This window comes from Ochlerotatus camptorhynchus, unplaced genomic scaffold (genome assembly GCF_037179485.1).
Source record: "Ochlerotatus camptorhynchus isolate MF236.1 unplaced genomic scaffold, CSIRO-AGI_Acam_v1.1 ptg000054l, whole genome shotgun sequence".
Taxonomy (NCBI): domain Eukaryota; kingdom Metazoa; phylum Arthropoda; class Insecta; order Diptera; family Culicidae; genus Ochlerotatus; species Ochlerotatus camptorhynchus.
Window position 1 is genome coordinate 61,759 of NW_027040544.1, and position 23,071 is coordinate 84,829.

General features: G+C 39.9%; 1 protein-coding gene across 1 annotated transcript in view; it reads left to right on the forward strand.

The window, feature by feature from the left end:
• Positions 1-623: 623 nt before the first annotated feature.
• Positions 624-23,071, forward strand: part of LOC135717258 (eukaryotic translation initiation factor 4 gamma 1-like) — a 29,451-nt gene continuing 7,003 nt past the window's right edge. The window contains exons 1-2 of the mRNA XM_065239250.1: positions 624-1,216; positions 18,225-20,236. Of these exons, the coding sequence (XP_065095322.1) occupies positions 18,512-20,236 (1,725 nt within the window). The 5' untranslated portion in view covers positions 624-1,216; positions 18,225-18,511. The remainder of the gene's footprint in view (positions 1,217-18,224; positions 20,237-23,071) is intronic.

Here is a 23,071-nt window from a genome sequence, read left to right on the forward strand (position 1 = left end):
ATATTATGGTTACAATGACAATGAAAATCATTGTATTTTTATTGGATTTTTTTTTTCGGGAACGCAAATCTAGAACACCATCGGGTAGAGGAAGACTTCCCCTACCCGATGGTTATGTTTGTTTGCGTGGGTGCCTTGAGTTCTTAGAAATCATCGATAGAAGTCATTGTTTACAAAGGCTGTTACGCCCTAATTCCAGGTCTATCAAGATTTTACATCTATAAGGTAACCCATGAGACGTTTCAAAGTTGACCTGACAGCTAAAAAGCTGTGAGTGTGTGAGTGATTAGGTGCTGCCGATACAAGATGTAAATATAAACAAAGCTATTTTCAATGGGAAAGATCTGTCAGTTCAACTGTGAACTGTCAAAACTTCTCGGTAAACAAAAAAAAATCAGCAGACCGCAGCTGTTTCGTGGAATGCCTTATTTCCTTCGTGGAACTCAGTGTTGACATTATCTTGTGCCCTTTCGAAAAATAGCTCAGAGATGTGAGATGTTATCCGATGAAATGTCAAACCTTCTTTACCATCATCGCACCGCTGTGCAAGCTGTCACAAATTTGCAAAACCTTTCTCCGTGTTCCTTTTGCTGGCTGCCTGGCTGACAGAGCGACATTGGTGTTAGTGCCTTCGCGCACCTCATCGTAGCAGTTCTTCGTACGTAGCACGTGAAATGAAAGTTGAATATTACACTCCTTCATAGTGAAAAGAAGCAAGGAAATAGCACGATTAACCATTAATCACACCAAAAAAGGGTGTACCGTTTTGCTCGCAGATCAAGAAACCATCTAAGGACCAATTTTGACGCGGGTGATCCGGTTTGATAATCGCGGAAGCAAATTCAGTGAGTGGCAGCAGTGAGTGGACGAGAAAAAAAAAATTGCGAAAGGATTCTTGTCATTGTCAAAAAAAGAAGGCCGTCATTTCGGGTCAGCAGCAAGACTGGATAAACGAACTACGCAGAAACAAGGAAAAAAAATATTTTCGATACGTGTACAGGAGAAACTCATCAGGAATTCGTACTAACAAAACCCATAAAGACTGAGTGGAAGGGTCGAAAATCGCAGATTCAGATTTCAAGTCTACCCTCACCAAGCAGTGCGGAATCTGGCCTTCCCAACAGCAATTGTCAACGTAGCAAATCGTAGCAGTCATTAATTTCATGCTGTTTCGACTAAATCGTGCAAAATCAAGCTAGACCAGTCGAAACAAAAGGTAGGTCACCGGAAAATGCCATCCCTGGTTTAATATTTATCTGTTACATTACAAGCAGTAGAATGGAAATTGCATAAGAACTCGCACGAGTCGTGGTGGTTTTTCCCTAACGAAAGGGAAGGTGAAACTAGTTACCTTTTTTTTTTCCTTCTTTTTCGAAACCTTGCTTCCATCCACACCGTCTCTCTCGCATAATCTCATCTCTTTTCTGTGTGTATCGCAGCGTTGACTGCGTGTCTACTATGATTAAAATTCCATTCATCGTGTTGCTCGCTCGATCTTGACAAAGCTGACCCAAATTGTGAGGTTGGAATCTGCTTAAGAAGAACGACCCTGGAAGGAATTTTCCAAGATATAATTATGAGATTTCCACGATGATTCCAACCCAAAAGCAACAATAAAAATCCCGATCACCTCAATCCAATGTTAATTTAGTTTTCTTCTCTTCTTCTTATTCGTCTCTTGCACCGCCGTTGCGTTTTGCGACGTGTGTGGACGTCACATCAATCTTCTTGATCACTTCTCTGAATGGTGTCGTGTTTTGCGAGAGCGCAACGGAATAATATTCTGTGAGAGAATAAGAGAGCTTGCACTTTTCGACAGCATGTTTGATTCAATCCCATGCAATGTCTGTCAAATCGGAATGTACGTATAATATGAGAATATTGGATTATTATCAATATAGGTATTTGTATATAATTATGTACTGTTGAAGCTCATCTAAAATGTTTTTTTTTCCTTGATTTGTTTTCTGTACTAAGTACTAATGCTACCGACGCTAGGGAGAGGTCCCACATCTGGACCTTACCTATCGACCCATCAAATCATGGTACCGGGGACCAACGGCTTTACTTGCCTGATCATCCCCGTGATGAGAGATTTTATGCCACGGTGTCTATTTCGCAATCTGAAATGAAGCGTCGATAAAACATGGGTTTGAAATACATATTCGAAAATGCATTAATGAAAATGTATCTTAAGTTCAATGGTAAGAAACATCATTTAAAACTGCTTGAATGATGATGTGATTATCATTAGGTTTGTCATTTTGAGATATTTTCCAGACGCAAGTTGTCTGGAACTGTCATTGGGAGCCAAGCAGTTTGACGATACTTTTCTTTCAATTGAACAAGAATACAGAAGGCGGTATTGAAATCTTGCGTAAAGTAATTTTTGACAAACTGTCGTTTTTAGCTATCTTATTCAATGGGACACCGTTTTTTAGATTCATTCATTAAATATGCCATATGTATACTTAAATCCATATTGGAAGATACCATTAATCAAGGTTTTTGCCAAAATCTTTGGTGGCATCATAAAATCAGGGTGGCAAGTGAACCAGGAAAACCGGGAAAAAGTCGGGAATTTATTTTCACCAGGAAAAACCGGGGAAAAAACCAGGAATTTTATAAGTCCACCAGGAAAATAATCTTATTTGTATAATTTAAATACGTTTTAAATTTTATGTATGTCAAAGTTTCTTTTTATAATCAGGTCAAAACTAACCATTTTGTTCAAGCTAAATCTTTCACACAACTAAACATTGATGAACAAAATTTACCCTGAGAATTTAGTAAATATATTTTGTATTTATTTTTAATCGATTTTTTTTTCTCGAATCAATTGCATGTATGATTTGTGCTTAATTGATAGCAGACTTAGGTGCCGACGCGTAACTACTTTGAAGTACCTGTTCAACATGTTCATTAAAAAAGCTCTATTTCTAAAAACTTCAGATAAGGCATTCGAACTTCATGCAAGTTCTACAAAATTCGGGAAAGGCTTACAAGTTTCAGGAAAATTCTTTGAACTACTATGATGACCTACGACGGTCAGGAAATCTCTCCGAACCTTCAGAGAAGTTCTACAAATTTCAGAGAAATTTTACGAACTTCAGGCTTTAAACTTAAGGATAATCCTATGACACTTATGGTTTTTTTTTTTCCGAGCTTCAGAGAAGTCTTCAATACTCTTGGGAAGTCCACTGAACTTAACATAGTTCAAAAAAGTTCCTAGAACTTCCGAGAGGTCGATTGAACTACAGGTAGTCCTACGAAATTCATGGGAGCTCTCCAAACTTCAGGGAATTTCCAAGAAATTAAGGAAAGACTTACAAACTTTTGGAAAACCCTTCGATATTTAAAGCCCTATGAACTTCAGGGAAGCTCTTCTAAATTTAGGGTCCTCATATATTCAGTTAAGTCCTTCAAACTTCAGGGAAGTCCTCAGATCTTTAAAAAAAAGTCCTTCGAACTTCGGGGAAGTCCCATGAAATTCAGGCAATACAAATTTCAATGAACCCTTTAGGAAAGACCTTAACTACGAACTTTAGGGAGTTTCTTTTAATCATATGATTTTGAAATCATGTTGTAATCAAAATTCCGCTAAATAAGATCCTTAATCGTTGACAATTTGCGGAAAATTTAAACAAACTGGAAATCCGTAAAATTGTTAGAAGCAAAGGTTTGTTTAAAGAGTCCTCATTCATATCACACTTCGTAACTTCACCTTGTGATAAACTAGCCCGTTGGCTAAAAATCTCAATAATAAAGTTAAAAAAAACCATAGTTTCAACAGAAATCTCAAGATTTAGGGGCTTATAGATCTCTAAATTTCAGACATTAGATAGGGCTCAGCGCTAGTCCGTCATATCTCAGGTTTTCTTTGTCATACACCCCTAAAGTCGCTCATTTTACGGGTTATCGCAAATGTTTCAGTGTCAATCGTAATTAATCTTGTAAGCAAAGATGTTTTTGCAAAAACATGAGTGAAAACGCTTTGCTATTACAGTTTTAGCACATAGAACGGAAATAGGCGCCATGATACGACGAAGTAGCGCGGCTCCCTACTAGCTTCTTTACAGCAAACAATCAGATAAAGATTTCACGGGCATTCACAAGAACCTTAAGGGGAAGTTTGCCGGCTCTAAAATTAAAAAAATATTTTCGGTACGTTTTTATTTTTCTAAAAATATTGGGAAAAAATACCAAAAAATAAAGAAAATCAGTTTCTTCCTTAGATTTTTGTCAAAAATTACATGTAAAAATATTTTTTATACCTCATCATGAAAAACAATTGGACTCTCACAAAACCGAAAAGTCGATGTTTTGTGGTTTTTTGAGTCCAACTTTACGCCATAATGACTTATAAAAAATATTTTTGCACATGAATTTTCTTTGAAAAATTAGAAAAAATGTGAATTTAATAAATTTTTGATACCTTTTTTGAATATTTAATAGAAATAGAAAAATCATAAAGTATTTATTCTTTTGGAGCGGTTAACTTCCCCTTAATACCTATTTTGTTTTGTGAAATTCCATTACGCGGAGAATGATGGTACAAGGATTCACTTTATTTTTTTTTATTAAAAATGGTTTTTTTTTTAAATACATGGTTTTTAAAACCAGGAAATTTTTCAATCATTGACCAGGAAAACCAGGAATTTAAAAATGGAAATTCACTTGCCATCCTGTAAAATACAAAACAGAAAAGGACATTTTCTCACTGCACACTGAGCACGTCAAACAAGCACTACACGCTCAAAGTAAAACAGGTAATATTACTACGCCTTTTTTGATTTGATTTGAGTTTTCATGTCATAAAGGAAAGCTATAAAATGAATGCCGTGTGTGCTATATGTATCTCCCTCCCAGGTTAAGACTAATGTATGATAAAAGTTTAAAAATATAGGAAAAAAATTCTAGCTTCAATTAAAATTCCATAAAATTTGTTAAAGATTGTGTAATTATAATTACCCTCGAAAAAAAAATTTACCGATAGGAACTTTGCAGTAGTTTCGAGAAAAAGATTATTAATGCCTTCAGTTATACAGGTGTTCTTTTTGCTTCATTGACCATCTTACCCTATAAGTAAAAATTATGTCTAAAACATTTAAATTTTCTTTTGAACTTTATCTAATTTAAACTAGTTTGTTTGATTGTTCTTCAAGCATAGGATTATAGGTCAACCCTTTAAGCTTCTGTAGGATTATAGAAAGAATTATTTCTGGTCAAAATTGTGGAGTTTCGTTAGGAAGGCCATCTTGCCCCATTTTCCCTTACATCAATATTTGATGCTTCAGCATGAATTATAGCGCATTACGCATTACATGATAAGTGTGGAAACGCTAATAAAATTACGCTTTTACATTAAGAACAAATTTTATAGAATCAAAAAATGGCCGATGTCGTAGCTGATTTGCCTTGTAAAATCAACCATGATAGTAGTGGCCATTTGTGGATTCTATCAATCTTCTCCATACATCGTTTGGGTGTTTTCGGCACACTTATTCCTTGATTCATAAAGAATAAGTGCGATGTGAATTGAAAGAATCTATCAATAAACCACACAATCCACAACACAACACAAAAGTTTCTCGTCTACTCTGACGACGGTGTACGCTGCCCATTAAAGCATAGGTATCAGTCCCATCTGAAAACAGCCAGCCGATAGAAACGCTGTTGAAAATATTTTTTTTTTCACGTGCTGGGACAACTTAGTTTGGTATTTTTCAGGATATTTTCGGAACAAAACCTGCAAATTTTAGTGCACAATGTAAAATTACCGGTAGTTTACAATCTAATCTAAGGGACAACTGACAAGTCTGACAAAAAATCCATATGGGACTGTTATGCTTTTATGGGCAGTCAGGAGATGCGTGTATACTGGAATAGCTGTGAAAAACAGTTACGGTAAAACAAATGGTAATTGTAACTTCAATGCAGTACCTTAAGGTGAATCTGAAACGAAGCCTTATCTTGAAACTTCAGCAGCACACATGTCAGCTCTCACACAACATAGGGTAAGGTGGCGCAAGCTGGTTGGTTGATAGGTTGTTTTTTTTTAATAGATTTTCAGCCAGACGCTTGATTGTCAACATCAACAGGGTTATTGTAGCCCAAACTATCATTGCATTGAAAATGTTGATTTTGACTTCAGTGATGGAAAAGTTCGCAAAAACTCACTATGACTCGCGAACTTTTCCCTTGGTGAACTTCGTGAAATATCGCGAACTTTTCCAACACTGATTTTGACAAACAATTAAATTAATAAGTTCACTAGCTGACTTATCTTATTTTGTTTAACGTTTAATTTTCATTAGGCTGTGACCTATCTTGTCCCACCTTACCCTACGATGTTAAAACTGCAACTCCCTGTTTGCTGCACTATACCGTTAACAAAAATAAGGGTGATAGACTCAAAAAGCTTAAAATCAATAAGTTTGGGCATGCTTAACAAGAGTACTAACTTGAAAGCAGGCATAGCTTCCAGTTGGAACATAGAAGAAGCAAAGCAGGTATTTAGTACTTCCGTCATAAAGCGTTTTTTTTTTTTAGCAAACGCCTTTGGTTATGAACCGAAAAACCGATCACACCCTCTCGCCTCGCCAACAGAGCATCAGGTAGCGGCTTTCGTAGATATGTTCGGTATACACCTACGTGAAAGGAAAAGAAAACATGAAATTAGATCAGCGCACACCAAAAAGTGCATCATGTAAGACCGCTTTCATGCAGCCAGCAGCTGATCATGAACGGGAGCTTTGGGCGGATAAACTCATTCATGCGTCTGTTTTTTCTATATCATAGGGTGCCGCGTTAAGTACTTTTCTATTAGATTATGTATCGTGAGATAGTATTTCATGTTACCGTCATTAAGAAATGCATTTAAACTGTATTGTCAGGCTGTTCATATACCCTTAAAAACTGTCCACGTGGAATGTGGACGCCCCTGGTAAGATTTGAAGTAACCTTAATTGAAAGTTACTAATTAATCGATTATAAAAGATTCGAAACAGTGATGTCATTATGCTACGCGACTGATGTCATAGCGGCTTGAGATACATCTGTATACATTTTTTTTCTGCAGTAGGTAGGAAGGATAGTAATGAGTGACGCACATCCACATGCAAACCAAACAGTCTGTGGTGTGTTAAAATCGCACGCTCTCGCTCAAATTAATGCTTTCAAAATTTGCTACCACACGATACCAACAACGTCAGAGCAGCTCTGACACACGAAAGCAAACGTAGCAAAAATGCCAACTTGTTGTATCTTTTCAAGTTTTTGCAAGTTTGTTGCATATGCAGAAAGGGGAGGGGGCAATTTACCCACGCGTAATTTTAATCACACTAATAGCCAGTTCAAATTAATCACAAGTACAGTAAAGTGCAATAATTCCGCCTTTACTGACCTAATTCTGCGCAGTTTTTAACAATTCCAAAATAATTATAAGCTGTAGATTATCAAATGATTAAAAATGATTAATTTTGAAGTGTGTTTAAAATGTGGATAGATATTAGATATTCATTTGGGTAGGTATGGCAATAATATACATTTAGAAAAAAAAAATCATTTTATACTGCACAATTACCGAAAAATGCACATAATTAGGCGCTGTGCACAATTATGGCACATTGCGGTACATGCACACTAAGATTTTGATTCCGTTTTCGGTAAATTTTACCGAAATCAGAACAGCTGAACGTTCGGTAAAACTTTGACCTTCATTTTAAAACATTTCAAACCATGTTTAAATGATCAAATCTTGTAATTTTAGTGGAGATTTAGTTTCAAAGTAGCTGAAAAGCAATTGAATTGAATTGCATAAATTTTAACGAACAGTTCAGCTGTTCAGATTTCGGTAAAAATGACCGAAGTCGGCGATAATTTCTAAGTGCGTGTGTGAAAATACATATAGAGATAGTACAAAAGCCGCCATGTTTCACGCACAGTCTGACGTTCGCTTACGTGATTTTCGATAGGAGTTAAGAGTTACAGAGTCGTCGTCAGCGCATATTACTTAGGCGCTTTCAAGTTTATTTACACACTAAGATTTTGTTTTCGTGTTCGGTAAATTTTACCGAAATCAGAACAGCTGAACGTTCGGTAAAACTTTGACCTTCATTTTAAAGGCTATTGAATTTGAAAATAATTTAAAAACATGTTCAACCTTGTTTGAATGATCAAATCTTGTCATTTTAGTGGAGATTTAGTTTCAAAGTAGCTGAAAAGCAATTGAATTGTGTTGACGATAGACGTCTTGCCGCACTAGAAGGACTTTCTTCGCTAGTAGATCACTCTCACCGAGACGAATTCTGCCCAAACCGAATCACTGATCACAAGAAAAATTTGTCATCGACCGACCAGAGAAACAGACGACGTAGGTACTGTTTCCTTCAACGTGTATTTTGTAACTGAACTATTTACATAAATTTGCTCGTCCCTTATCTCCTACTGTGGTAGTGACCATCGGCTATCTATCGGTCGGTATCGTAATACAAAATTCTCTCCCTCTCTCTGCTCGCAATTCAATAACAGGCCGTATCATTTGGAATGGTAATTTAACACTTAACTAATTGGATTGATATTTACAAATCTTATTCCTATCTCCAACAAATTGAATTGCATAAATTTTACCGAACATTTCAGCTGTTCAGATTTCGCTTTTGAATTGGTTTAAATTTCAATCAAGGAAAATTTGCCGAAATTCAAATAAAGTTCAAATAAAATTGATAGAACCATTCATAGCTCCTGCTATAGTGTGCAGGGATCGTAATTAACATCCATCATCGTTGCAAACATGTCCTTTACACTAACTAGTGGAAATTTGTTCGATGCGATACTTTAGTTCAAAACCTACAAGACTAACTTTTTTTTTTTCAAAAACAAACAATGTGGTACAAGTGAATCCATTTTTACTTTCATCCATATGCCGAAGTAAATCGGAGAAGTTTTAGAATCGAGAAAGAAAACATGATTCATCATGTTTGCAAAATTGCAAGCATCAGAAGATTTGGCGCTATCTGCGTGGTTTGGTGAAGTCTAGATAGAGCTGGAATTAGGGCCTAACAGCTTTTGTAAACAATGACTTCAATCGATGATTTCTAGGAATTCAAGGCACGTCCACGCAGACCAACCTAACCATCGGATAGGGGAAGTCTTTCCCTACCCGATGAGGATGTTGGTTTGCGTGGGCGAGCCTTAAATTTCTTAAAATCATTAAGAGAAGTCATTGTTTACAAAAGCTGTTAGGCCCTAATTCCTGCTCTATCTCGAAGTGATTTGATGAGTTCGTACGTTCCAGTTGAAGATTGTTGACAAGTGTATTTGTGGTGATGCAAATTATGATTTAGATGACGCATGGCTTCAAACATTTTGTGTATCCAAATAAAACATATTACATACTAAATACGCACAGGGCATCGTCTGCTGACCATTGCCGCGGGTATATCGTGGGAGTCCCAGGTACCCGGTTCAAGCTTTAGTTGACGGCGGTGGCTCTTCTTGACCTTCCACACCCTGAGTAGTTAGTGTGAATAAGGGCGTCTATGTGATGTTTTGCTGTACCTGTTGTGGACATCTAGTGCATCCTGTTCCCTTAACTTGTTGAGGACACCCTGTCTTGCCTCAAAAGTTACCCTTTTTGAAGTACTAGTCTTCACAACATAAAGGGCACCATTACTAGGGTTACCATATCCAAAACATCAAAAGGAGGACATTTCATTTGAGGTTTGGAGTTTAAGGAGGACAATGATTCCTTTTCTTAACATTAAAGTTTACCATTGAGTTTTTATCAAAGGTTTTAATAATATGTGCGCTATCACACAATTAATGATTTGCAACGGTTCAATTGAGATTGTCATAACTTGTAGTCGTTACCAATTCAATTCATCTTCTCGTTATACTTCTGAAAAATGCATCAAACTAGCCTTCATAATTCATTATTGATACTTAGAAATCATCTAGTCGAGCTGATTTGCATGAAAATTACAGCTTTACAGCCTTAAAACCATCCCAACTTTTATCATGTACATACATTAGGATGCATGTCATCGCTGATTGAAACCAATATGGAACATCTCAGCAACCGGTTAATTTTACCATTGATTCAGCATAGGACTTCAAGGCCGCTGCCATAGTGGGAGCGAAGAGGTGTGCTTAGCGTTCTATACAAAATAATTCATATTATTTGTTATTATTCTTTACATTCGTGCCTCTCCACTCTTAGTATGACAGAATGACAGCGGCCTAAACAAATCAAGCGTAACTATTCAAATCATCGTATCTGCTTTTGTAACTTTCGCCTACTAGCTGGTGTTGTTAGTTTCTGTGAGTGAACTTGCAGTTGCCACAAATCGTCGATTGAAGTGATTGTTTACAAAATCAGATACGTTGATTTGAATAATAGTTATGCTTGAAATACCTAAAATCCCATAGAACCAGAACGTCAAAATCGAACAAATGTTGGATTCAATCTGTGTGGCTGTGTTCCATTTGGTGAATTTTTATTTAATTTTGACAGATAGAAAATTTTCAAATAAATAAAATAAACCCTAAGGCTGTGTTCCATTCGATGAATTTTCGCTGACACTTCGAAAATAAATTATATTGTCGAAAATCCCTTTGTTGTTGATCGTCCGATTTTCAAGAAAATGTTTGTCAAAATTGATTCCTGGTTTGTCTGAAAAAAGTCTGGTAGAATAGTAGGTTTATTTGAAAATTTTCATCTGTCAAATATAAGTTAAAATTCACCAAATGGACCGCAGCCTAAATGTAGGGGGGTTGACAGATGTAGTATACTCCTAGTCCCACCATCGAATGGCATTTGCTAGATAAGATGAGGTTGTGACATAATTATTCAAATAAGCTCTGCAAACAACGCTTTTTGAAAACAATTTTATGAATATGTTACTGGAAAAATACAAGGATTAAAAAGGAGGACATTTTCGGGCAAAAGGAGGATGTAGAAAAAATATTGAAAAACCATTAACCATTACGGAGTATAAGATTTGATCAAATTATTCGCAGTTCTACTTGTCCAACGCCCCCGGCTGGGTGAGGGATAGAGGATGACACACACACACACACACACACACACTTGTCGAGACGCTGATGCCAACCCCTGGGGCGACGCATACCGAGTCGTGATGGCGAAGATCAGAGGTCCAACGATGCCCGCTGAAATGTGCCCAGAGAAGCTGAAAGTCATCGTGGAAGCACGACGCAACAACCTGGCCACCTACACCGTATGGAGAAGGAGAGGGAGATAACGTCGAAGTCACCAACGAGGAGCTCGTAGCAGTGGCGAAAGGATTGAAGGTGAAGAAAGCTCCCGGTCCGGATGGAATCCCGAACGTAGCGTTGAAATAGGCGATCCAGTCATCCAGACATGTTCAGGATGGTGAACGAAGGTCACTTCCCTGACAGGTGGAAGATACAGAAGCTAGTGTTGCTGCCGAAACCAGGAAAACCGCCGGGGGATCCAGCATCGTACAGGCCTATATGCCTGCTGGATACACTCGGAAAACTCTTGGAGAGGATCATCCTAAACAGGCTGACGAAATACACGTAGAGTGAGCACGGATTGTCGGAGAGGCAGTTCGGATTCCGGAAAGGGAGATCGTCGGTGGATGCAATTCGGACAGTGGTCGAGAGAGCTGAGAAGGCGTCCAAACAGAAGCGGAGAGGAGATCGATATTGCGCCGTGATTACGATCGACGTCAAGAATGCGTTCAACAGCGCCAGCTTGTAGGCCATCGCCTAGGCACTGCATAGAATGAGGATCCCTGACTACCTGTGCAGGATCCTGAGGCGTTATTTCCAGAACCGGTTTCTGGTCTACGAGACAGACATGGGACAGAGATCGATTAGGATCACAGCGGGAGTTCCACAAGGCTCCATCCTTGATCCAACGCTCTGGAACGGGATCTACAACGGCGTGCTAACGCTGAAACTGCCCAAAGGAGTTGAGATCGTTGGCTTTGCGGACGACGTCGCCTTGACGTTAACAGGCGAGACGCTGGAAGAGGTGGAAGTGTTGTCAACCGAGGCGATCGATATGACTGGTAACTGGATGCAAGGAGCGATGTTGCAGATAGCCCACCACAAAACGGAAGTATTACTGGTCAGTAACTGTAAAGCGGTACAGCGGGCAGAAATCACCGTCGGGGAGCACACCATAGCCTCGAAGCGTGTGTTAAAATACCTGGGAGTGATGATCGATGACCGGCTAAACTTCAACAGCCACGTCGAATATGCCGGTGAGAAGGCTTCGAAGGCCATCAACGCGATAGCTAGAATCATGCCAAACAACGCTGGTCCCAGCAGTAGCAAGAGGCGTCTTCTGGCCAGCGTGTTGTCATCGATACTGAGATATGGATTTCCAGCCTGGGTTCCAGCGCTTGAAACGAAGCAGAACCAAAGGAAACTGAGCACTACGTTCCGGCTCATGGCCATGCGAGTCGTGAGTGCGTACAGAACCATCTCGTCGGAAGCAGTAGGCGTTATCGCCGGTATGATCCCTATCGGCATTACCCTGGCGGAGGACAGCGAGTGCTACAGGCGGAGAGAAGCCGGAAGAGTACGGAAAGTTGTGAGAGTGGAGTCATTGGCTAAGTGGCAACATGAGTGGAACACGACGGAGAACGGTAGATGGACACATAGACTAATACCGATTCTTTCGACCTGGGTGAACAGAAAACACGGAGAAGTCAATTTCCACCTAACGCAGTTCCTGTCTGGCCACGGCTGCTTCAGGAAATACCTGCATCGGTTCGGACACGCACCGTCACCCCTCTGTCCGGAGTGTGGGAACGTCGATGAAACACCGGAGCATGTGGTCTTCGACTGTCCAAGGTTCGAGGCAGTGCGAACGGAGAAAAAAAAACACACACGCACACATAAAATCTCTGATCACGGGAAGTAAACTCGTTGGTCCCCAGTCTGTGAGTTGATGAGTCGATAGGTAGGGTACAGGTGTGGGAGCTCTGCCTCCCTGGCGTCGGTAGCATTGGTACTCAGTACGGAAAACAAGATCGACGGAACAAATCAAGGAAAAAACAGAAAAACAAAAGTCTATACCAACTTTACAACAATCGCAACTAGGGATGTTTTCCGGTAATTTCGTTACTGTTCGTGTTTATATTTTTTTAAATCAAATCTCAAAAGTCTTAAACATCAAAATGTGGTTTATAGTAAGTGGGAGTGATAGATAAAGTAAGCTATGTCAGCTGGATCTATTTTGCTTCGAATTCGGGAGCTCACGGAATCCGGTAATTGAAACAACCCTACTCGCAACTTTGTACAACATCAATAACATAATATTCCACGTGACGAAAAGTATCTCATATTTGTATGCCTCACTATTAACGTCGATGCATATATGTTTACCTACTGATAACGATTTGCGCATTGTTATTTTGAACGTCCCGTCACACACAGATCTTCTTGTTGTTTCGCTCTAAGTTATCGGGCTTGCAAATGAATATGATTGTCTCTTTAACACTATTGGGTCTTTAGTGATTTATCCGGGATGAGATTTGAATGCGTGACTTTGGCGTCAGAGATATGGATGCTAACGACTATGGATCCCCATTTGGTAATGTTTAATTGTTGAGCTCGTACATATGTTGTGTACAAACAATACTGGGTCAGAAATTAAAGCTTGAATTAATAAATTATGAGCGCTCGGGGGTATCCGGATGAAGTACGAATATGGCCCATATAGTCTTGCGCAGTCTTATGATCCCAAGGATCTAATTATTGAATGCGCATGTGATTTAAGTGTCGCATGATGGGCAGTTATACGGTTATACTGGTATCAATCTTGTTTTCGAATTCTCATGTGATTTGATGCGTCGCTTTTTCTTCATTTCTGGTGTCATGTTCATATCTGCGGAACCAGTTGGCCGATTCAAGAAAAAAATCAATAGCGTTCTATTGTACCACTGTAACTTTCATTTGATGGTTATTGCGTCGAATTACGGCAGTGGTTGTCGATTGGCATCCAAATATACTCAACTAAGTGTTGCATTGAAAATATTTATTTTTATACGTTCTATAAAGACCATAATAAAAATTTCAACAACGAACGAAAACCCAAATAATAGAACTATTGCACAAATGGTTTGGATGATACCCCAAACACGTCATTAAGAAAAATAACCATACACATTTTATTAGGGGAATTATAGTCAATTTAGTAAGTCTATAACATTTTAGAGAAATTTTCTGACTTTCTAAAAAGTTCATTGGATTTCAGCGAATTTTGATAAAAAAAAAAACAGGGAGCAATTTCGATAGATTTGAATCAAAAGTATTGTTTTTAAAGTAGGTTGGCACTGTTGTAACTTATTTTAGTCAACCTAACTTGCAGTGCAAGGAGCTTTCCCTGAGCGAGATGGATTCGATCCAAAAATACATACTGCCACCACAGACAAACAGACATAACATATTGAATATTTCTCATTGTAAAACATCGTCGCTAAAATATTACCGCCATCTGTTGAGTACACTGTGGTGGATAGTACGCTGAACAGATGGCGGTAGTGTGTAAACGTCAAACGCAAGGGAATTGACTATGCGCGCCACAGGTGGCAGTACTACCAATTGAGATACTTTTAAATTGATCGTTAAATGCTTGTTCGATGAACAACTTGTGAGTGTTATGTCTGTTTTTCTGTGCTGCCACCTTAACTATAGTTTTTTTTAAGGAATGGTTCATAATTTTCATCACTTTTGGACGCTTCTTTGTTAAGACATATTTGATGAGGAAAATAGTGTGTATTTTGGGTAATCCACCTAGAAGTTAAGATACGCCGTATTTCTGAATTTATGCGTGGGCCCAGAATCGGTTCTGCTAAATGAGGACTGCATAATAGCTGGCTATGGCACTACTAACTAATAACACATTTAATCAATATTTTTTTATGAGTGAACGATGAACAGTAGGAACGCCGAGCTTAAAGTCTGTTTGTCTTCGGATAAGCAGTAAACTAGGAAGATGTATAGGGTAATACCAACCGGTGAACACGCGTGTTTATTTCAGTTACCGTAATTTGTGATTAGCCCCGGTCCCTTTCAAATTGTATCTTTATTTATGTACGGTCCTTATATTTGAAATGACGTTTCACATTCATCTAGTGATGGTGGATTTTCATTCGAATAATCGATTAACGAACCGAACAGTAAAATATTTGTAATCGGTTATATCATGCCAATATAAGCATTAACTTCTTCAGAGGATCATCACCGATCGTTTCAAACAAGTTTTGCACTCTCATTGGTGGAAAAATGACAGGACAGCGAACAAAAAATAATCGATTAGTTGTTAATCGAGTAATTAAAAAATGGGACATCTCTGATTTTGGTGTGTTTGTTTTGATAAAAAAGCGCACAAAATTTCATCTCTACCGAGGGGACAGCTAAACCACAAAATTACCTTGCATACTGGGGGTATTCATTGGATGAAAGGAACCGTGAAAGAGGACACTAAAATTGAAAGTTTTTCTTCCGACAGTTTCATCTTAGTATTCATCTTTGGTAATACTATGAGTTTTTATTTTGATTCAGTCATGGTTCCCGAGCAAAGCTAGAAATCAAATTGTAATTAAAATTTGCTGTTATGATGAAAATTATTTTGAATACTCCAGTTGATCTCATTTTGCCTGACTTAATGGTTAACACATAAAAAAATGAGAGCAACTCTACTATACACTGCTGAATCAAACGGAAAACTAATCGTGCTTTTAATGAAATCAATTTGATTTCTGATTTTGCATTCATAACATTTAACTAATTATGGGCCTGATGTAAATGGTTAACATCCATGCTTCTTCAGATTTCAAATCTCATTCCGGACAAGTCACGAACGATCTAAAATGTGTCAAACAAAACAAACAATCAATAATCGTTATGAAGAGCTTTGAGTGTGTTGGTTTATTTCCTTTAAATTCCGTTATAATTGCTTAAAGGGTGATACGGTCAAAATTTGGTCAATATCAGCTTGACGTATTTCTTTCAATTTTGCATTTAAATAACCTGAACACCCCTCATGTTGAAGGTGTGTGTGTGTGTAGAATGTAGCTCCTATTTTGATTTTGGAATTCACTCTTCAGTTGTCAAAATGCCGTCCAAGCAAGAAGAGCAGCGTATCAAAATTTTGCTCGCGCATCGCGAAAATCCGAGCTACTCGCACGCAAAGTTGGCAAAATCGCTAAAAGTTGCCAAATCAACCGTTACAAATGTAATTAAAGTGTTTGGGGAACGTTTGTCGACAGCCAGGAAGTCTGGATCGGGGGGAAATCGAAAACCGGAAGCCGCTGAGACGACAAAGAGAGTTGCCGGTAGTTTCAAGCGAAACCCTAACCTCTCTCTCCGAGATGCCGCAAATAAGCTGGGTGTATCGTCTACAACCGTGCATCGAGCCAAAAAACGAGCCGGACTATCGACTTACAAGAAGGTAGTGACTCCAAATTGCGATGATAAACAAAATACGACGGCCAAAGCGCGATCCCGGAGGCTGTACACGACGATGCTGACGAAGTTTGACTGCGTGGTAATGGACGACGAAACCTACGTCAAAGCCGACTACAAGCAGCTTCCGGGACAGGAGTTTTATACGGCAAAAGGAAGGGGAAAGGTAGCAGATGTTTTCAAGCACATGAAACTGTCAAAGTTCGCAAAGAAATATCTGGTTTGGCAAGCCATCTGTACCTGTGGCTTGAAAAGCAGCATTTTCATAGCTTCCGGGACTGTCAACCAAGAAATTTACGTGTAAGAGTGTTTGAATAAACGTCTGCTGCCTTTCCTGAAGAAACACGGTTGTTCCGTACTGTTTTGGCCGGATTTGGCATCTTGCCATTACGGTAAAAAGGCCATGGAGTGGTACGCCGCCAACAACGTGCAGGTGGTTCCCAAGGACAAGAACCCTCCCAACACGCCAGAGCTCCGCCCAATTGAGAAATACTGGGCTATTGTCAAGCGGGACCTAAAGAAGACCAAAAAAACTGCTAAGGGTGAGCAGCAGTTCAAGGCAAACTGGCTTTCTGCGGCGAAGAAGGTGGACAAGGTGGCTGTACAAAATCTGATGGCAGGGGTCAAGCGTAAGGCCCGGCAATTCGGATTTGGAAAAGCGGAAGCCTAACTGAATATTTTTCTTGAATTTTATACTAATTGAACTTGAAAAAGAAATTTAATTTGATTTTTTAAATAAATGATTTCACCGATTTACACGCGTTTTCCCTTGACCAAATTTTGACCGTATCACCCTTTATCTTTTGACAGATACGCGTATTTCGTCTACTACTTGCAGACTTCTTAAACTCAACTCAGTACTCAGTGCCAAGGTCCACCAGTGGTGTTGAGTACTTGGCACTGATGAAGTCTGCAAGTAGTAGACGAAATACGCGTATCTGTCAAAAGATAAGCAATTATAACGGAATTTAAAGAAAATAAACCAACACACTCAAAGCTCTTCATAAAGGGATTCCGTTAAGAGGTTCGACAAATTTTAAGGAATAATCGTTAGTTGAACGACAGATGAACATTAAGAAGACGTTAACAGTAGAACTTAAAGTTTAGTTACTTTCATTTAAAAACATCTTGACTACATAATGAAAGCACAATATGATATCAGATTTATGTCGCGACAATTGAAATCACATTGAACTTTCATATGATAGGAACTGCAAACTTTAATACCGATTTGCTTTCATTTTGTTAACCGACTTTGCTCAAATTGCGCCTCCGCAAAGATTCACTCTCTTTCACCACTTGAACTCTCGCTGTTTGTTGCGTTATACCTATACTATGTATACTGTCCATTAGACCCGTGTGGGAGCTTTCGGAGTGTTGTCAGTTTTCTGGGGTCTATATAAAATCAGGCGTAACATTTGATAACGACACAAAAGCTTTTGTAAACAAACTTTTTAAGGCCCTTTACACGCGAACCGAAGTACGCTCACGCAAACCAACAACATCATCAGATAGGGGCAACAACCTTTCCGAAAATGGTATTGATTTGCGTGGGCGTACTTTGGTTCGCGTGTAAAGGGCCTTAGAAAAGTTGTTTACAAATGCTTTTGTGCCGTTATCAAATGTTACGCCTGAAACGTTATATTATATTTTTAATGGCAACTATCAACGCAGGGAGGCGGGTATCTTAATTACCATAAAAATTGTCCAGGTTAACTTTATATCTAATGCTTTCTTTTTTGTTTCTTTTTTTCTAGAATTTGCCACTTAAGCAACCTGATACTGCCACGTAACAGAGCTCTATCAATACGCCACTAGTCCCTAAGAGGTAGTCGAAAGGGAAAACACTGTTATTCAGCGAATCCTGCTTACCTGCATATGCACTACGATAAACAACATTATCCTGCCAAGTGAAACTTAAGCAGCGGAGAATATATTTTATTTTTTTATCATTTTATTGTTTATGAAATTATTTGTGCAACGAATATCAGGGAACACGCACTAGTAAATCGATTTTGTCAATAGATACGCTTAACACCTAGTAATGGCTGACACAAGCGATCCCGTGGTCGCTGACCAGCATCAGCAGCAGCAACCAGAAGAGGATAACAATAATCAAATCGACCTGGCTGATTCGGTGGCGAAGTTAAACATCAACGGAACAGCCGATCACGACCAGTCTTCGCATAATAGTAACGATGAAAGTGACAACAATAATCTCTCCTCCTCCGGCAATATCAACAATAATGTCGATGGTGCCCATATGTCGATAGGGAAACGTATTCGCCGAACGTCCGAAAAGCTACTCGGCGAGGATACAATGGGAGCACGGAAGAAATATTCTTTGGATCAGCTACTGTCACTGAAAGATACCACGATTAGCAGAGAAAAGCCCACAACGATACCGGATGTGTGTAGATCTATCTTGAAATCATCGCACAGTCCAATGAGTGCAGCATGTAGAAACTTCGGTAATCAGGACAATTCACTGTTGCCAACCTTCATGAGGGGAGGAATGGATGGTGGCGGTCCCATGATGGGCAGCCGACCGGGTCCGATGAAAAGGGCACCATATCAAGGCCGGTTATCGGCCAAGGAAATGCGATCCAGCGGAGGAGATGATGTGGACTGCGGTATAATCAAGGTCAATTTGAACATCGCCGAAGAGGTGAAACTTCGTGAATCTGCCAACGCTTGGAGGCCACGATTTTTACTGAAACAGGAAGAACAGATGGATGATGAAGCCAAGAAAACGCACGAACTCTTCAAGAAATTCCGCAGCGTCCTGAACAAACTCACACCGGACAATTTTGGTACACTGGTTGAAAAGGTAAAACTGTACGAAATTGATACGGAGGAACGATTGGATGGATGCATCAAGATTTTATTCGAGAAGGCCATCATGGAACCCAGTTTTACTGATACCTACGCTCAGATGTGCGAGGAGCTGGGAACCATTATAAAGATTGAAACGACCGATAATAAACAACCACCGAACTTTAAGCGCAAGCTTATCACTCAGTGTCAAAAGGAATTCGAAAAACATCACACTGATAAGGAAGAGAACGCAACTGAGTTGGAAGAATCAAAGAAGAAGGCTGCCGAAGAGAAATCTGCAGAGATTAATGAGTTGCAATTCGAACTGGAGGAGAAAGACGCCAAAATTCGGAGGCGAGCCATGGGAACAATCCGGTTCATCGGCGAGCTGTTCAAACACGATCAGCTCACCTGTAAAATTATGTATACCTGCATCAACATTCTGCTGAGCGAAGACATGTTAGATGAAGAGTCGCTAGAGTGCCTCTGTAAGCTGCTGACTACGATAGGTGGACGAATGGAGAAGGACCCGGTGCAAGATTCCCAAGGTCTGCAGTACTACTTTGAACGTCTGCAGGAAATTGCCGATAGGAAGTCAACCCTCCAAGTAAGCAACAGAATTCGATTTATGATTTTGGATCTGGCTGACCTGCGGAAGAACAACTGGCAACCGCGTAGGGCACAAGCTGCACCGAAAACGATGGATGAAATTCAGAAAGAAGTGGAAACCGAAGAGAATAAGAACCGAATTTTGAACTTTGTATTGTCCGGAAGTGGAGGCCGTGGTGGTGGCGGCGGTTACCGTCAGGATGGCGATCGAAATCGCGGCGACGGTAATGCATCTAAAAACAAGCAACGGTTTGTCGATGACGATGGGTTCGTGCAGCCGGTGTCGAAGAACGCGGCTCGCCAGCAGATGCCTATGTTCGATCCGAAGAAGCTCAACTTGACGGTAAGACATGGGGTTTGGAACGCACTTGGTTTATTCCCGTACGTGCAGTAACTTTCGGATTTTGTAACTTTTTTTAGGGAAATTTCAAAATCTGTTAGTTATACGGGTAAGGAAACAAACTTTGATTTGTCGACAATTGTTTACCGTGGAGGCACCATATTTGACGCAATTAAAGAAATATCAAATTGGGGGCGATTCAAATATGATGTCCATCAAATTTTAGCATTTTTTGTCCCTGGTTTTTCCCTCTGTCATATGGTCATATGGTCATATTTTTCTCGTTGGATGTCAAATTATTGTAAACCCTCCACCTCTCCGTGTCACAACTTGTCACAAAATCTAAACCCCTCTCCCCCCATAAAGTATGAACGTCATTTTTGAATGGCCCCTTGAATTTTTATTTAAATAATTAACAGTCAAGTTTTTTTTTTCATTCCACTATTTGAAATATGGGAAAAATGTAAATCTGGACGGAATTGTTAAAAAATGCTGTGAAAAATCATTTTTTATATCATACGTTGACCCTCACTACTTTCCCTATGTTCTTAATTTGACACACTATAAAAATGTAATTATATTCAACATGTACATTACTCTGGTCTCTCTTCAATTGTCGAATAAATCTTTCGCCTTTTACTAAGGAACGTATGGTCAACCGCAGACTTACTGACTTCCTTCAAGACAACAATCTGTTGGATTGCCGACAACATGCCTTCCGTAAAGGTTACGGAACGGGAACCTACTTTGCTTCCCTCGGTCAAGTTCTAGATGACGCCCTACAAGCCCAACAGCACGTAGACATAGCAGCTTTGGACTTGTCTAAAGCTTATAACAAGACATGGACACCCTTCGTCTTAAAACAGTTATCTGAATGGGGCCTATCCGGCCACATACTTCACTTTGTCCAGAATTTCCTCAAGAACAGAACCTTCCAAGTCGGCATCGGGAATCATAGGTCTAACATCGCAAGGGAAGAGACTGGAGTCCCCCAGGGCTCTGTTCTCGCAGTCACACTGTTCCTAGTGTCTATTAACGGAGTCTTTGGGGACCTTCCCAAAGATATATACATCTTTGTTTATGCTGACGACATCGTCCTCGTTGTTGTCGGGCATAGACCAGTTTCACTTCGGAAAAAGCTTCAAGCAGCTGTCAATGCCGTTAACAGATGGGCCAAATCGGTAGGTTTTGAGTTGTCACCGAGCAAGAGTAACTTTACACACATCTGTAACAGCCGACACCGGGCGGAGTCAAACCCTATCAAAATCGAAGGCAACACAGTGTCTTACAAGACCTGCTGTCGCATTCTCGGCGTCTATCTAGACCGCCACCTCAACTTCCAAAAACATTTTAACACGGTCCGAGAAGATTGTCAATCAAGAATACGCCTATTACGCTTGATTACGAACCGTCGGAATCACAATAACCGCGATACTGCGCTCCGAGTTTCCACGGCCATCGTAATCAGCAGACTGTTATACGGTATAGAGCTCACCTGCCGATCTTCAGACGAGACCTACAATCGCTGCATAAGAATAGTCTCTGGTTTGCTACCATCCACGCCGGCGTCGTCAGCGTGTGTCGAAGCTGGAGTGTTACCTTTCCATTACATCATGGCCATAACCACCTGCTCGAGAGCTTTGAGCTTCATGGAAAAGACATACGGAGATGAGGAGGGAGTGTTCCTCCTAAGGGAGGCTAACAAACTCCTTCAGAAACTGGCTCATCAGGAACTCCCACCGGTAGCTGAATTAGACCGGATCGGAGGCCAAGGATGGAACTCTTCCAAACCGAAGGTCAACTGGTCTTTTCAATGTTCTTATAAAGTCGGAGAAAGTAAGGTCGGAGTTATAAGTACTTTCAATCGTATGAAAGCGACGACGTTAGCTGGATATGATTTAATATACACCGATGGTTCCAAGGCCAATGGCAGAGTAGGTGTTGGTGTGTCAGGAAGAGATCTTGTGATACACCAGCGGCTACCAAACATGTGCTCAGTCTTCTCGGCTGAGGCCATAGCTATTCATCAAGCAGCGACTAATGCAAAGGCAACTTATACTGCCGTATTATCAGACTCCGCGAGTGTCCTTAAACCCCTGAAACGGATCGTATACGTCACCCATGGGTACAAATGATCCGGGCGACAGTGAAACCTAACACTCTTTTCGTTTGGATTCCCGGACACTGCGGCATCCCGGGCAATGAAAGCTCAGATAAGCTTGCGGCCTTAGGTCGAGATTCGCAGCTACTCACCACACAGGTACCTTTTCAAGATGCCAAAACCTGGGTTAAAAACATAATTTCGGTAGCTTGGGCAGTAGCATGGCAACAAGAGAGAGACCTTTTTCTTCGTAAGGTTAAAGGTTAGACTACCAAATGGAATGACCAAAATAATAGAAAAGATCAAAGAATCCTATCTAGGCTGCGAACCGGCCACACACGAATTAGTCACTTCCAGTCGGGACGATACGATCAAAGCCTATGCGATTTTTGTGGGATTCGGCAGTCTGTCGAACACATTATTGCTGTTTGCCCTCAGTATCAAGATTCGAGAAGAATATACGGACTAGAAAATGGTATAAGAGATATTCTAGCTAACGACCCTTCAACAGAAACAGCTTTGCTCTGTTTCCTTAAAGACACAAAACTGTACGAACGAATTTAGCTGACATCAACCACGGGAACTTCTAAACAACAACAAAGTGCGCCACTACAGGACTACGATTAAGGTTTCTTGATTAACAACTTCACTGACTTGATGAACAACGCAACTAAACCTGACATTTCAATTTATGGAACTTTAAAAAATTATTGTTATGAAAACTTATGTTTATGCTT